At 41.5% G+C, this 17,151-nt stretch overlaps 1 protein-coding gene across 5 annotated transcripts in view; it reads right to left on the reverse strand.

The window, feature by feature from the left end:
* Positions 1 to 2,078: 2,078 nt before the first annotated feature.
* shroom1 (shroom family member 1) overlaps positions 2,079 to 17,151 on the reverse strand; it is a 35,708-nt gene continuing 20,635 nt past the window's right edge. For all 5 annotated transcript variants that reach the window (XM_042499067.1, XM_042499069.1, XM_042499066.1 and 2 more), the window contains 8 exons: positions 12,041 to 14,954; positions 11,762 to 11,948; positions 11,058 to 11,110; positions 10,032 to 10,643; positions 8,671 to 9,267; positions 7,965 to 8,070; positions 6,988 to 7,260; positions 2,079 to 4,765 (listed from right to left, as the gene is read on the reverse strand). In XM_042499067.1, coding sequence (XP_042355001.1) covers positions 4,511 to 4,765; positions 6,988 to 7,260; positions 7,965 to 8,070; positions 8,671 to 9,267; positions 10,032 to 10,643; positions 11,058 to 11,110; positions 11,762 to 11,948; positions 12,041 to 14,736 — 4,779 coding nt within the window. In that variant the 5' untranslated portion in view covers positions 14,737 to 14,954 and the 3' untranslated portion in view covers positions 2,079 to 4,510. The remainder of the gene's footprint in view (positions 4,766 to 6,987; positions 7,261 to 7,964; positions 8,071 to 8,670; positions 9,268 to 10,031; positions 10,644 to 11,057; positions 11,111 to 11,761; positions 11,949 to 12,040; positions 14,955 to 17,151) is intronic.

A 17,151-nucleotide genomic window follows, 5' to 3' on the forward strand; every position in this document is an offset into this window, starting at 1 on the left:
TTACAGATAGCAGCAAAAAGTTAAAGAGGGTACACAACATAAATTAATTTACAATATAATATATGACCAATATTCTTGCAAAAAATGAATTGTGCAGTGAAAAATAAATTTTACAAATTTTACAAATGTACAGTTTATCTTGATAAAGAGCTTGTTTTCTCATCTCCTCATAAAATGTTTCATGTGTAAACAACCGCCTTATTCTTTGAGCATCATTCATATAACTCAATCAATATTTGTTTTTAACTAAACAAAACTGTGCAGTTTCACATAAAAAGGGCAGCAGAAAACAAAATGAAAACTTGTTTTCTCTATCAGTCAAACAACACATATGACAAATCTGCATTTTCTTCTTCTAAACTCTAAAACAGATCTTAGCTGAGCACATAGGGATCTTTGCTTTTTAGTTAAATTGTACTATAATTATTATATTCTCAGTACCATATTTGTTGTTGTTCAGTTTTGGTTTAGTCCATATATCACCACCCCAATGCTCTTTATACTGAGTAAGCACAGAATTTCTGAACATAGAATTGTTTTTATTTTCCATTATTAATAAATCCCTCATCAAACTTTCTAAACAATGAGTATACACGTCTCGACCAAGGCCCAGTCATTTGTTTGTTCCATATAATAACCTTTCTTGTCAACCTGTTTTCTTCTTATCATTTAGACGGTTCCATATACGGTTGTGTGTTTCCCTGAGTCACTGTTGAGAGAGACACAGTCAGTGATTATCAGCAGCAGAGCTCCTCATTACCCAGCTGCAGTGTGACAAAACTACTGCTGCAGCGCTCACACCACCCTGTTCCCTCCTGCTTGTCGGCAGCATACACCACCAAACGCTCCATCACTTGCACTGCATTTGTAATGACACTGAACCTAATTACCATGCAATTAGTGTCAGACAAAGATCTTACTTGTTGAAGATTTCCTGAGTTGTGTTTCATGTCCCTGATGCCTTCAGTGGGAATGTGATTAAAAGTGTTTTTCACTTCGCAAAGTACACTAAGTGCTGTCTGGTGTCTCTCACTGTCCTCCTGGGGTTTCATCGGCCACTTGCCAACTTGAAATCCGTTTTTCTCAGTTCACTCTTTTAATAAGCATTTGTTATCGCTGACAAACAAACTGGACGGCATTCCACTGTGAACAAATGAGGGCAGAGAGGAGTGAAAGAGACAAGAGAGAAGGAAGACAGACGCTGCTTAGGATACTACTATACTATATCCCCCTCAACACTTTGTTTAGTCCTTTAAATGTGATGTTTTTCTTATATGAACAGTTAGACATTTTTGGAAGTACACTTATTTGCTTTCCCACACCAGAAGATAGATACCATTCTCATATCTGAAGTCTGTGGTTAATACAAAGCTACAGACAGCAGTCTGTTAGCTATGTAAAAAGACTGGAAGAAGGGGGAAATAGCTACCCTGCTTCAGTCTGCCTACCAGCACCTCTACAGCTCACTTATTTACGTGCTATATATGAATACATTGTTCAAATCATAGATATGAGACTGGATTTAATTATATGGCAAAATTTGCCACTTTTTTTCCTTCTACAGAGGATAAAGCTTGCACATAGTGTTTAAACAGACAATGTAAATCAAAACATAGAATGAGGAAGCTGATTTGCACCAGTGCTCCTGCTCCCAGTTCAGTGAGAGTAAATTATTGAACTCTCAGCAGCAGTGTGTTGATGCGGCTGCAGAGGGCAGAGACGAGCTCTGAGAGGAAACACCGATCCAGGAAAGCTCCAACTAATGAGCTAACTTCAGCCTTTAAGTGTAGGAGAGACACAATATCAGAGTAAATAATAGTATTCAACATGCTTATGAGAAATAATGTGGCAAAATGATACTTCTCATAGCTTGAATTTTGCAAAACAAGCACCAATCTTTGCGTAAATCTTTAATGTAGTCTATATTTGTACGTATGGTCAGCTGTCTTGCACATGATGCGATCCTCCTGTACCACTTTTTTTCCCTTCAGGTTGAATATATGTGTGTGCAATCTCTCATTTTTAGCAAAACTGCTTAAGATTTGATAAAAAAAAGGAGAAATGTGGCACACTGGGAGGAGAGGGAGAGCTTAATTTATTCACAATATTACGAACACAGTGGAATTTACAACTCCAAACAGGCACAAAAAAAACCTCAAACTCGACAGAAAACAGGTGTGAAAAAGAGCAGAAAATGTGTATTCAGAAATGTCTCTGCTGTCATCCCACCAGCTGGGACTCACTGAAATGTGTCTTTCCTTCTTGGTGTTAAAAACAGATTCTGTTCATATCAATGTCACACAGATTTGAAACAAACTAAACAAATATAAATCTACTTCAAAAACAGGCCTGTTTTCCTGCGACCCCAACAAAACACTGCTTTGACAGAAACAAGAAATGACTCAGGAAGTTGTCAAATGTTTGTTAGTACGCACACGTAGCAAGAACTAAAAATGAGTATTTATCCATGTGCTGCTGTTCCTCCTCTGCTGGAGCGTTTTTCCTCACTTTCTCCCCCACAGTCTTTTCTTTCTCCAAAATGTTGCATACTTCAGGAATTCCAGCAGGCTGTGGGGAACAACATGAGAGTCTTTCTAACCCTTCAGCCCTGCGTCAGCACAAAGGCCAAAACAAACACACGTTTGTTTGGCAAACTGAAACGGACGGGGTTGTAAATCTCCAGAGAAATGTTTTAGGGGTAGTGGAAGGGGTGGAAAAACTATTTAGCAAAAAAAAAAAAGAAAAGAAAGAAAATATCTTTTAACGTAAAAGAGTTTCCAGTTGATTTGTTTTTTTTAACATTTTGAGCTAACAATTTAATGAGTAGAGGCTGATAATGATCCCCTTTGTGGTCATTATTAGTCAAATATTATACACACAACAGTTAACCCAAAAAACTGGATCAATTTTTTTTTTCAGTACAGCCAACGGGTATAATTTCCTGAGGGACGACAACATTTCATCACTTTATGACTTTATATGAGTTCTGTTGAAAACGGCAAACACTGAGAGGAGTTCTGTCTCTCTGTTCAGCAACTAAACTCTACACACATGAAATCAAGAAATTCATGATTTCAAGCACACACACACATATTCTGACGTAAAGCAACGCCACTCTTAAACTCTCCGACATGTCTGGTTGAAAATTCAGTAAAAAGAAATTAATATAACTATAAAAACTAAGGACACACATTAATGTAGAAACACAGCTGCAGTTTAAAATTAGCAGGACATTTGATTCAAAGGTGTATTTTCATTCAGGGCAAAACAAGAACAGCATTTTAACTTAAGACTACTGTGTACATTTAAATAAACTTAAAGGTTACATATGTCTAAAAGGGGCTACGCTGTGGAGGTAGAGAATAGAAAATTAGTTTAAGACACCTGAAGTGAAGATTGTGGACTTTGCTCTTTAAAAAAATATTTCAAGTATCACGTGTCACTTCTGCAACAAAGGGACAATGGGAGAAAATACTCAGTGATATAATTGTTGGTTACTTATAATCTGCTTTAAGGTTTAGCACCTCCTTATGAGGAACCGTTCCAGCATGAAATCATCGAGACTTAATGACATTAAGCATGAAATTAGCTGGAAAAGTATTTGTACACAATCCTTAATGTTGCTGGGTGTGCTCATGTACCTTTTGAAAAGATTATTTCACCATTCCTATTCATAATTAAAAAGAAACAAAGAACAGAAATATAATTTGAATGGATGGAGTAAGGCTTTCACTTGAAATTACTTGAATCTGATTTGAAGAAATGTGCATTCATGTATCATTACAAAGTGCTTTTTTTCATTCACCCTTTTTGGTTTTTAGTGCCTTAATTTGAAACATGTTTAAAAATAAGAATATTTACACAAAAAAAAGATTTAATCTGTGTAATCTACTGTATATTTTACTGACAAGATACAGTACAGCTACTCTTTCTCCGAAGCGCTCTCACAGGTCAAAATACAATCTTAAAGCTTATAATAGGTTTCCACAGGTGCAGATACAGGGCTGTAGCACTACCGTCGTCTTGAAAAAGTGAAAGACAGTTGCTCAGTTGCTAATAGAGGACGCAAAGTTTCCATGCAGCAGCGCTAACGGTTAACGTTCCAAAGCAACACCATCAAGACATCAAGGCACACGGACAAACCGCTCAGTCCTCTGTTCAAAGTCAACTGAAACATGTGCGACACTTTGGGGGAAAGTCTTCAGGTGCACACTGTGCAGATTGACAATGGGCGGAGATTGGAGGCGAGCGTTCTGGGCACCCTTGGTTGGATGACAGAAAGGCAAGGAGCTTCAGTCTTAGCAATCTTTGTTGCTCATCTCATGTGAGAAGAGCCCCGTCGAACTCTTTGAAGGACAAAAGAAAGTCAGAACAGGGTGCAAAATGTTGGAGATATCTGTGCCCACACTACAGACAAAATGTTTTTTTTTTTTTTTTATGGAAGAAGCCACCCTCCTTCTATGCAAGTGAAGAAAGAAAAGAAGAATCTGTGCTTTTGTTGCTCCTCCCTTCACAGATTCAAGCTGTTGGAAAGAACCTCCAGCTGCTCCTCTCCCAGCCTCTGCTTCTCCTCCAGGTCCTTCTGTCGGATCAGCAGCGAGGCCTTGGTCTGGACGAAGCGCCGGTAGTCCTGCAGCTGCTCAGCGGACAGCTGACGAGACAGGAAGGTGGAGACTAGGTTCTCTCTCCGGTCCAAGTTATCCTTCAGATCTTTGGCGTCTTCCCTCTGTTTGCACAGCAGACGGTGGCGACTGTCCAGAGATTGCTAAGTGCAGAGAATAAAGAGCTTAAATTATATCTTACATGATATTGTTTGGAAAAAGAGATCTGTATGGTGTGTTATTTAAAATTTTAACCATTCTGTTGTTGAATTCATGTCTTGCAGAGCAAGCTCATAATATCAAATACATAAGCAAATAACCAGCTGTGACAAACTCAGAAAAATACAGAATCTGAGAGGACTGCTAAGAGAAAACATGAAATTAATCATGTCCAAAAGCATGTTTTAAGATATATTTCTTGATTTAATTGATAGCTAATATGTTGTTTGATGTAAGTGAGAGCTGCGAAAGTTGTATGCTTATGTTTCAAACAGCTGCAGGGCAGGAGGTGCAGTGTTTCCTGATGTCAACAGAGGGCAGGGTAGATACAAATGTCATCGAAACCAGGCAGGAGTTTCGGTGAGTCAGTGTAAATACCAGTGTTGCTGATAACAGCAAGAAAACAAATGAGCCTGTAACAAGCCCTCAGTATGCTGCACGCTCAGCCTGGCTTTGACAGATGCACAAACTGAGCCCTTTCAGAAATAAATCTAGAAATATAATGCATCCATGCAAGCACAAATTGATGCTGTAAATACTGTGAAGCAGAATAACAGGATATGCAGGACGGAAACAAATAAAGGCACACAGCTCAATTCAGATCCTGTGACACAGCTCATGATATTTGAAAAACCTAAATGTCAGAGTAGGCATATTTTAATGAATGATAGCTTCATCAGATGCAGCATGATGAAAATCAAGTATTTTTTTCTCATTAAATGAAACTTTAAAAAAAGCACAGTCCTATCAAACTGCAGTATATCAAAAATAATCTTCAAACGTCTTTTAGCTTATCTGTGGCTTGACACAGATAAGCTAAAAAATAGGGCAATTAAACACAGATAGCGACATTTTCTAAATTCCACGCAGTGAGAAACCTTGACTCCATTAAACTCGCCCTTAAAATTCTCCCAAGTGGTATGTTTGCTGTTCTAAAGTCAACACAACGAGAGTATAGCTGAGGGCATGGGAGCAGCCACACACTCCTAACACACGTGGTCATCCTCTTTGCCAGCAGCTCGACGTGAGCTGCAGTGAATCATGACATCCGTAAGGCCACATTAGCATAACATTCCCCCAGGAGCACTCGTGGACAGTATGCTTTTACTCTTGTGTATTAATGTGAATGCATAAACAACTTCAGGGGGAGAGAGAGCAGTGGTTACAGGACTGCTGGTCCACTGAGCACAGGACGGTGCATCACAGCATATCAGTAGATTTTTGGCACATCTTATTTTGATGATTCAGTTGACCTTTAACCCCTAGAAACCAGCCTCAGATTGATTCATTATATCAGTGCTCTCTACTGTGAGGGAGACACAGAAAAAAGCAGCATGGATAGATTTAGATTAGGTTTCTAATTTATTTTGGAATCAATTAATATTTTGGTGCTTAAGCTCCCTGCTATTAATTAGTTGTGTGATGTGAGATAATAATCACAATTTAACCCTTTGAGACCTGGCTCAAAATCAGTTTCCCTGTGCTCTGTTCAGATGCCTTTTATAAGCATTTAAACCTCTAAAACTTGAGAAGAAGATTTCTTTTGAAAACATAACTAGCAGTTTAATTAGTAACATGACATGATATGTCCCATAAATTGCAACAAAAAAAGAAAGAAAGAAAAGAAAAAGGTGACAGGGAAAAGACCTGACAATTAACTGGGGGGATTATTAGATATAAAATAATTGCAATAATAATAATATTTTTTAAATAGGGGAATACATTTAAAATTATGTTATACACACATTTAGATAGATAAATAGATGCTTTTGCAATTTAGTGTTAAGCTGCTTGTTGCCTTCTCTCCATGTTTTTGAAAGAAATCAAGCCAATTTGCTCAGGTTTTAAAGGGTTAATTGAAGATTTGCAAAAATGAATGTTGTGAAAAGGTTTATGTGAAATTGGTTCCATTTAGCTGCAGAAATCTTGGACTTTGGAGGGTTATTGAACCCACCAAGTAGGAGAGTTTTCAAAACAGCATTACTATCAGACAATTGTGCAACTTTAAGAAATAAAGACATAAATTAGGGTAAGAGGAGACTGAGAAACTGAGAAGAAAATGTTCTTTCAGCAGAACCTCAAAACCCTAATTTATGAACCCAAAATAAATTAGGGTATCTAAAAAGAAAGGTGCTAAAAAACAACAACAAAGGTTTTGGTTCTTCACCTTCTCCTCAGCATCTGTGTGTTGGTCCACGGTGCTCAGCGCGTTCTGCACCCTGGCCAGCCGAGCAGAGAGGCACAGCAGCAGGTTGACCACTCTCTCCAGGTCTCCTATGAACAGGTTGTACCTCTCCAGCTCCACGGGCAGACAGCGTTCACGGACCAGCACCTCCAGGGCCTCTCCGTGGGCCACATTCTCCTGAATCTCTGTTTGGAGGGCATCACGAGTCTCTTCCAACGAATGCAGACGCTCCTCGATATAGGACACTAACAGGCGCTGTTAATTCAAGCAGAGGAGGTGGTATGTAAGAGATTTCAGGCAATGATACTACAGAGCAGATACACGCGAAAAAACAAGACCAAAATGTGTGGAGAAAAAATACTTTAATGTACTTTAATATTTCATATCTACTGTCATAGAATCATGGATCAAGCCATATTGTATCAAGAATGAATGTGGGAGGAAGTCAGGAGGTGGGAGGGGGGTATTTGCTAAGCCAAACATGAAGTAAGTGGGAGACACTGATAAGAGGCAGACAGTGCATCATGTGATAAGAGATGCACAACTATCTTAGTCTGAAATGAGTCCACTTAAGGCCAAATGGCAACCAGATGGTATCCGTATGAAATCATTTTTAGAAAGAAAAACAGAAGGAGACCATAGCTCAAAGTGTGAAGTTCATGTTCCGTCTGGTTTCTTATAAATTTTAATGTAGACGCAACAAAGCTATGATGACATATTGTCTTATAAGTAAAGTTATTAATTTTTGGCTGCAATCAGGTCTCATTTTGTTATGTGGAGACATTTTCATAATGTTTTAATAATTCTCGTTTTGAATGTGAAAAATTACTTCCACCTCTCTGCCATAAGGAATTACTAAAAGAATTCATTGTCATAAATGACTCACATATACACATTACTTATGCTGTATGGCACTTTGGACAAAAATCCTCAACGATTTTGCATAAATAAATAATTACCTTCTTCTCAGTGACGTCAGCTTTGCTCTGCAGGTCTGTACACTGAGGTTTAAGGCTGTCAGGAGCAGGACAAGGAGATGACTCAGCCCTTTCAACTGTTTCAGCACTAGAAATACAAACATATGTTTAGCTTTCTTGCACCCTGTTTATGTGCCACATAGTGTCTACACATTGAGTACTCTCATTTGCATACAACAAAACTCTGAAATGTAACTGCACATTCTCTCTGTATCTGAAGTGTGCTTACACAAGCAGAAATGTGAGTTCATGTACAGCAGTAAGCAGATAGCCAGGTGTGTCTGTGCATGTGATGCAACAAAAGGTAATACAGCACTGGTGGAGCTCAGTTCTTTCACAATTAGAAACCAGTATCAAGTTTCGTAGAGAAACATTAAACCAGGAATCCTAATTAACTTGGCACTATAAACTATCTTTTAATATGTGATGGATTATTATTACACTCTACACAGCTGTGTATACACAAGAAAGAATATTATGTAGTCACCTGAGAGGATGAGAAGTCTAGGGTTTCACTAAATGCAGTTTTTTTCTGTCATTTTCATCATTTCAGAAGTCTCAGGGGTGTGTTGTCTTCTCTAACTCATGCATTAAATGCTACTAATAGAGTAAACTGGTGGGAGTTAATTTATGGCTACTATAACTGGTTTAACCTTGAAGTATTATGTTCCAGGACATTAACGTTTACCTCTCCACAGCTCCTTTCTGCTCCTGTTTCTTCTTATAGTGTTCCTCCATCAGCAGCGTGTCCTCTGACAGCAGCTGCTCCATCAGCATCAGCGCTGTCTTACGATTTGCCAGCGGGTAGAACACTCTGGCCAGTGACTGATCGGCCTTGACCACCACTTCTACCAGCTCCTTCCACTGAGGTCTCTCAGCAGGCTTCTCCAGGCTCTCTGTTTCTCCCTCTGGTGTCTCTCTCTCCTCCATCTCCTGCTTTTCTCCGGACTTCTCCTTTTCTGTTTCTGGATTTTCCTCCTCCTCCACCTGCTGAATGATATCTGCGTCAGAGACGGAGGTGCACGGAGACACAGAGGCTTCACTTGTTTGAGTTGGAGGGGCCGAGCTGGTGGACTCATCATCAAAAACGCTGTCTGTCAGCGGTGATGGCTGGACATCCACTTTGATCTCTTCCTCTGGAGGGAGAATCCACAGCGATGGATCTGTGGTGACGCCGCAGCTCAGAGACACTTCATGGTTTGTATCAGGCTGCGGGGAGTCATAGCTTGGTTCATCCACTGATTGCTCTCTCTCTGATCCAATAACAGATGGAGAAGTCCTGATTCTAATGCAGAGTTAGACAAATAATAGTTAGAACCAGAACGTATACTAATCATCCTGGGGATATCTGGAGCATTAAGACAAATCACCAGTGCCCAACAAAAATTCCTCTCCTACCATATTATTAAAACAAAAAATTGAAACCTCTGCTTATGTCATGAAAATGAACAATTGTTCCTACTTACAATACGTGGCTATTTGATCAAACCAATAAATTACATTTGGAAAGGATAAGACACGTCTAAAATTGTAGACTCCCACAATACATTACAACATGGTAACCTCTCATTTCACATCTTGCAGAAATAATATTCCTGAGTTGCAACCCACTTATTTTCAGTATCTTATTCTCCATTCTTCATTATCTCATTTTGAGTATGACTTAATGAGTGAGACAAGGGTAGGGGACAGGGGAACAGAAGGGACTGTCTATTGTACATGTGTTTCATGTTGAATTAAATACTATTTCCTTCATTTGCAAATGTATTATTTGAAATTCTTCTATGTGAATTGAAATGATCATTGATATAATCATATGAGATATGTAACCTTATCTTTGGCTAAATAAAAATACTTGAAATAAGAATCACACCTGGCCAAAATCATATTTGCAGAATCAAAAACCAACCCATTACAGTTTGTTTTATTCCAGTTGGCTGAAGAGTGATTTATTCAAATCATGACAGCTCAAGTTGTGTAAAAAAGTGCAATTAGTCAAATAGTTTCACAGTAGGTCAAATTCTGCATGAACACAGAATCTAATCTTACCTGGAGCTTGGTCTGTTTTCACAAGGAAGCTTTGTCTGGGTGGGGGTGGACGAGGTGGGTTTGATCTCCCTCTCACTGGTCTCGAGACATCTTGGAGAAGGTGGTTCAGATGAGGTCTCACTGGGTGGTCTACTGGACCTGAACTCATCGGTGACTGGGCCTTGAGATGCAGAGTGAACCCTGGCCCGGGAAGAGGAGCAGGAGGCTGGGGAAGTGGATCTACTGGAGTTTCTTGTTCCTACCGTGGCTTCCTCCCCTGCTTCTGAGTTCTGCTTCAGGAATGTTTTCTGGTTTTGACCAACAATCTCGGGTTCTTTCCCCGCTTTCTCAGTGACATTTTGTTTCTTCCTCCCTCGGTCCTGCCCCTGGGCCCCTCTGACTTCTGCAAAGAATGAGACACTCCTCTTGTCTCTGTCCGGTCCTCCAGGTCCAGTGGAATCCCTCCACAGTCGATCCAGCTGCTCAGAACTTTTACTCATTGCTGATGGTCTTGTTAGTTTGGATGACCCGAGCTCTTCCATGGACTTGCCTCTCTGGGCAACCACACGAACACGCTGCTGGCCCTCAGGAGCCGGCTTGATTAAGGAATCATCGGTGGCATTCGTCTGAGGACTGACATTGACAATCATTGTTTAAATGTGTAACATAATGAAAACCAAAATCTATTAAATCAACACTTTTAACTATCATATTTTCATATGCAATTTCCATAAAGGTAAATACAATTGCATCATACAGGAAATCTGGAAATTTTTATTTCAAAGATTGGCAAATCATAATACAGTTTGGAAAAATAGGCCAACTCCTTGAAAACAGTGGAGTCAATGTTTCTTCTTTTAGAGCCCATGCATAAATCTTTGAAAAGGAATGCTGGTTTGCTGGAACAGGTGGGTGTTGACTTTCCAGTGCCACAATGAATCAAGTAGATTTATAGTCGGTGCCATAGTGCACACTCACTGACCTAATACTCTCCTGACCTAAAACCAGTAAAAAATGTCCCAGTTTGTTTGCAGTGCTGGTACATACCTGCAGGTTTCCATTGTATGAAGTGGTAAGGGATCCTCCTCGCAGTCTAGCGCCTGGAGACAAAAGTCAACACAGGGATGAATTCTGAATTAGGAAAGTATATGACACCAGTATGAATAACTACAGTAAAAGTTCTGTTTGTTATTTGTCACTATTTCTAATCAAAATGTAGCACTGTTAATGTTGCACTGCCTGTTATTTGTCTTTGTCATTATTCACAGGTATGTAATACTGTTCGTTTTTGGTCGGCCATTTGCAACCAGCTGCCACTGACCATGTGCACTCACCACTTTAATCTACCTCAGGATGTGTATTGTTATATTGTCCTTTTTCAGTATTTTGTATTCTATGGTTAATGTTGCACTGAGCCACTGTAACAAGTTAATATCCACAGTGTGTGCATCAATAAATGCTATCTATTATCTTATCGTATCTTATCACATCATATCGTATCTCATCTCATCGTATCAAATTTCATCACACTTATTGTATCATATCGAATCATAGCGTACCGTAGCATATTGTATCTTTTAAGCAAGTTAGAGGTTAACAAATATCTTATTTTCTCTGAAAGAATAATTTCTGATTGGCTTGTTATACTGGAAAATTAATTTCCTATACTTGTGATTTTTTTTTTTACTTTTCTCTTTACTTAAATTTAATATGTGTTACATTTCCACGAGTCTCATTTTGAACAGACTTACCTGAAATGCATGTGGTGTAGATGTGGATCTGTTCCTGAAGAAATTAGGTGGCTCGGGCTGGTCCAAGAGACTCTCCACTGAGGCAGATTTCCCCTGAGATGGACCATGACTCTCCCTCCATCTGGGTTGATTTGACTGGCCAGCATACTGTCCTGAACAAGACTGTGCTGAGAAGAACTGGGCATACCTGTTTTGTAGGATTAAAATAAAATAAGATAAAATGATTTGATCCATACAATAAAGGAAGCATCAATCAAGTTTTGTGGTTGCCTTTCGTACCTGATGGAGCTGGAAGGGGAATCAAGGATGCGGCCTGCAGAGTGGGGTCTGTGAAGTTTCTTCTTATTGTTTTTGCCTTCATGATTTGCTGAAAGGGGCCTGGGACCCCAGTCAAAGGGTTTCTCCCCCAGAGAATGTCTCTGTCTGGACGGAGGTGGTAACTGAGGTGCCGGCTGCTGAGGCTCAGCCACTTTCTGGCCCGTCTTACGCTCCATGTACTCCACCAGGGCCTTGTGTTGCATATGTTTTAAGTTTGTCTTTGAGGCGTTAGAGGCTGAGTGGGCTCTGCCTCTTGTCTCAAACATCTTCCTCCGTGATGCAACTAGTCCTGGCTCTCCTTGCTTCACATGTTCCTCTCCCTCGCCTTCAGGTGCAAATATGCTTTCACTCTCGTTGCCAAAGGAGCGGCATGAAGAGTGGTGAGGAGCACCTCCAAGTTGGTTGAGTTTCTCTGGTTCGGAGTAGCACATTTTCTTCTGCTCTGGAGTCAATCGCTTCCTGCCTCCGATGCGTGCTACCTGGGGCTGCGCCACATTCGCTGGTCTCCCATTTTCCTTTTCAGTCTCTTTCTCCATCTCCTCCTGACTCTCTCTGACTTCCTCCTTTATACTCCCCCTCTCTGTCTCCTCAGAGGTCACAGACGGAGTGAGTGTATCAATGGAGGTCTCAGAGTCCTGCGATGGGGAGAAAGTGTGAATCACTGCAGGCCTCAGCTCGGGTTTTTGCCTGATACGGTGCGGCCATGACAGCTGCAGATCCCTCCTTTTAAATGACGTCTCCCTTAGGACTTTCGACTGGGCGTCCTTTAGCCTCTCTTTGTAGTACTTTTTAAATGAGTCATCCAGGGTGTTACAGGCAACCGACATTACTTCCCCTCTATCGTTCTTGCTCGTGTCACTTTTTGGTGGTCTCTCTTTATCGTTCACAACCACGTCTCCATGACCTGCTTTATTTAGCATTGTGTCTTTGCCTTTTATACTAAAATCAGCATCCTTTTTCGGCTGCAGCGCTGCCCTGTTGGCACCGGTGAGGTGGTACAAAAGTGGGGTTGTTTCTTTATTTATTCTCTCGCTGGCTACATCCCCCAAGGGCTGCCGTTTTCCTCTCTTTGCCTGCTCTTCTCTCTTGTGATGACTGGGCTGATCATTGCTTATCAAAGAGGTGACCTCCTTTGTTTGTTTGGTTGAAAGGGGTGGGCAGTTTTTGTCAGGTCCACAGTAGAATATAGGGTTGTTGGCAGTGTGGCGGCCAATATCTCGACTCTGCGTCATGTCGATTTCTTCTAAAGCGTCAAAGCTTCGAGAGGACTGTGTCGAGATGAGGGATAGTCTATGATTCTCCTGATCATGGACCCTGGGGGACAGGTCCTTGCTCTGGGAAGTGAAAGCCTCTCTCTCATCTGGAATCACACCGCTGGAAGAGCGAGAGCTCTCTTGGAAAGGTCTGAACAAATTATCCATTGTGCTGTGGCATCTTTCTTTTTCTCTTAGTCGGTGTGTCTCCAACACAGTGGAGCTCTCACTCCCAGCCTCAGACCCACACACAGATGCAGAGTGTGTCCTCATACCAGAGTCAGACGGCTTACACACTCCCGTGACAAAGTAGAACTGACCCTTATGCTGGATGCTGCTGTTGATAAAACCTTGACCAGCATTCCAGGGGCTGGCAGCTCGGGCTGGCTCTGAACCAAGCCAATCATGAGCCGAGTGAGCCCTTTTGCGCTGACTCTCAAAATGGCCACTGCTACCACTGTGCTTGTCGTGATGGTCTCCATTACACCCAGTGCTGTTCGAGGTCTGTCTGGGTTTCAGGTGCTCAGGCTGGCTTGTGCCTCTGGGAGGTGATCGGCTTAGGATGTTTGTTGACTTCTGCTGCTCAGAGACAGCTTTGTTATCCGTGATGAAAAGGTACTCTGGGTTCACCGGCGCCCTGGTCGGGTCATGAGGCTGGAGGTGGGGGCGGTAGACTGGCAGCTGCTGGGCCTGTGCCTGTTCAGAGCCCTTCCAAACTGAGTACACTGGGTCAGAATTGAAACTCGAGTTGCCTGTAGCAGGGTTAGTCGTGTCAGGACTTTGGGGATGCGGATGGAGTCGATTGTTGGTTCTTGGCTGTAGTTGAGACTGTGGCTGCTGGGATTTACATTCAGTACCTTGATGGTGCACCCTGCTGTTTTCCAAGTTTTTAGTGGCTATGTAACTATCCAGGCGTGCTGGAACTGGAGGAGGACGGACACCTTGGGATGGAGCCCCCAAAGGCACCTCTTGTTTAGAGAGTATTTTGTTGTTGTTATGGAAACTGTTGTGGCCATTGAGGTTGTGGTTTCCATTGGTGTTGGTATTGTTGCGATACTGCTGCGAGATAGCTTCCACTGAGCGATAGAGCTGGTCCATGGTCTTTGAATCAGACTGCAGAACCTGGGTCGGGTGATAAATGGACTTTACGTACTTAAGATCAGCATAGTGGCTGAAGGAGCTGGACTGTAGGTCGTCTGAGAGAAAGGGTGATGGGTAGTCTGGGGCAGTGGACCCGCCAGAGAAGGAGCTGTAGGCAGAGTCTCCTTTGCCGTGTTGGTGGTGTGCGAGCTGGTCGGCGATGCTACTGTTGGACTTGGCTGGGGAGAGCCGGCTGACAGGCAGGCTCAGAGGATGCAGGTCCACGTTGCTCATTCTCTCAAAGTGGAAGCTGTAGGAATCCATGGAGGACCAGGGCTGATGGCAGGAAGGGAAGGGCAGGGTTTGTAAATGTGCCGTACGTGTATGCGCGCTGATGCATGTGTCTTTCTTGCAGGTGAAACTGGGGAAATTACCACCAACACATTTGCACCAGGTTGTCGTTATGCTTGTTGCTAATTAGGTCATTTTCCAGCCACAATTTGTTTATTCAAAGCCTCTTGAAAGGATCTGCTCAGTAGCTCCTGGGGGAGAAAACACAAACACAGCATAAACCGGTTAAAGGCCTTAAGTCATGACTCAGTACTCACACTCCAGTCTTACATCTACGGCAAGTAACTGCTCAAGTAAGCTAGTTTGACATAATTAATGTGTGTTCAAACAGCAATAAAGTAAAGAAGAAAAAAAAGCAACTGACCGATACTCAATACATCATGTGGCTTTGTGTAGTCTCTACAAACTTCCCACTGCATTGCTGTTTTGGCTGCTTTGCAATGGCATGACAGTTTCACACAAACAGGCATGTTTGTGTCAGACTGTCAACCTGGCATGTCCACTAGGTTAATAACACACACAGTTTCATCCCCACATCAAAGAAACACATTGTCATACCTCGTCTATGCTGTGTGCATGGAAGAAACCAGCTACCCTGCAAAAAACAGCAATGTTTTGCAGGGTGCTTTCTGCTCAAACATGCCAGAAAACAGTAAGTCACCAGTGAACAAAATCTTTGCCTGGCATTTCTAGGTCAAATTCCTGTAGTGAGAAATTATGCTCCATCTGTTATAAGTTGTAAAGACAGATCATATACCCCTAAACTGATTTTTTTTCAAGTAAAGAATGTTTATGCCTACCAAGCAGAGTGGAGGTGCTGGTGCCTGGCAGCACTGCGAGGGGAAATCCTTTAACTTTCAACTTTTTTCAACACGGTATTTTCAAAATTAGTGAGCAACTGAAACTTATTTTCATTATAAATTAATATTTTGGTCTATAATAGTGTCAGAAAATAGTGAAAAATCTGATTTTATCAGACGTCAATTTGTTCACAGCATTTAAATTTTACAGTCATTTTTGTCCTGCTCACAGGATTTATTGCAGCTTGGTTTTGTGGGTCAGTATAGTTAACCACCTGTTGAAGGAGTCTGTCTGCTTCAACGAGGCCTTTAATTAAGGGCCCTGAGGTTGGCGGTGCACGTTGCAGCAGACACATGAAAAAATGTCAGGAATTCCATATGGAGCTACAGAAATCACGGAGGATTAGTCATGTGATGGATGTATAATGCCTTGTTATACGGCACTGCAAAATGTAAAGACCTTTTCCCCGTATTGTTCCTGGAACACTGAAGCATTTGATTTATTTATTTCTGGCCAAATAACTGCATAAAGTGTAATGAATTGGGTAAGATTGAACTCTCAATTAGCTGCACAACCACTGTGACAGAGACCATTGGGAAACCTTTACAGGCAATAACTCTGTGCAGGAGGCTGTCGTGTTTTGCAGATTTTCTGTGAAGCCAATTTATTTCCAACTGAGTCACAGTGAAGCTATTATCAACCCATAAACTACATGCACTTGATCTATTATCTCTGGGCCTTTCAGACTGAATCAACTGCAGCACTCACATTTTTAAGGTCATTCGTTTAGACTGAGATTAATCTTTTGATGACCAGAAAGCAATTAACTTCAATCTCCAGTCTATGTTGGCTTCTTTAAACTCTCGTACATTTTTCACAAGTTTCCTGATTTACTGTAAAGGAACACAGAATGTATTAACTTGCAGGGATAAATCAGCCATCATCAGCTAACCATAAAGTCCTCATCAGTACAAAAACTAGCTCCTGCAGGTTAATGATAGGTTCGGGTTTTACGGTGGACTCTAATCACAGAGTATGAAAGCTTCTCTACCCAATGACCTGCATGCCTCGCCTTGACTTTGTCATCAAGATGAAGCTACATACCTGTCATGCAAACACAAAGGTCAATGTTGCTAGTAAAACAAAGACAAGCCAAACAGCTACTCAACTCCAGCAGTATGAAAGTTGGGCCTCAGCATTAAAGAAACTGCAATAAAAGTGTCATCCTAACCAACAAATAAAAATGTTGAGGCAGATGACCACTTAGTAACTTAGACTGACAACTGAAAACTCCTTTAAAATCAACTCCAAAGAGCAACATTTTCCCAGTATTGCCATGTTTGTTGGCTGAGAAAAAACTGAATCAAAGATGATCCTAGGTGGTCGTTTTGCATACACATAAAACCCACCTCCCAAGAGCCTTTCAAACTACAGTATTAAGGGGGATTCCATGTGTTTATGAAGGGCCTTCTGATCTGCGCTGTGTGTGTGTGTGTGGTTTCCAGCCCTCCTCTCCCCTCTGCGAACAGAGAGAGAGGCTCCCAAACAGGGGAGCGCTCAAGTGGAAGTGATGGAGGGGACAGGCAG

The sequence above is a fragment of the Plectropomus leopardus genome, chromosome 13, assembly GCF_008729295.1.
Source record: "Plectropomus leopardus isolate mb chromosome 13, YSFRI_Pleo_2.0, whole genome shotgun sequence".
In the NCBI taxonomy this organism is placed as follows: domain Eukaryota; kingdom Metazoa; phylum Chordata; class Actinopteri; order Perciformes; family Serranidae; genus Plectropomus; species Plectropomus leopardus.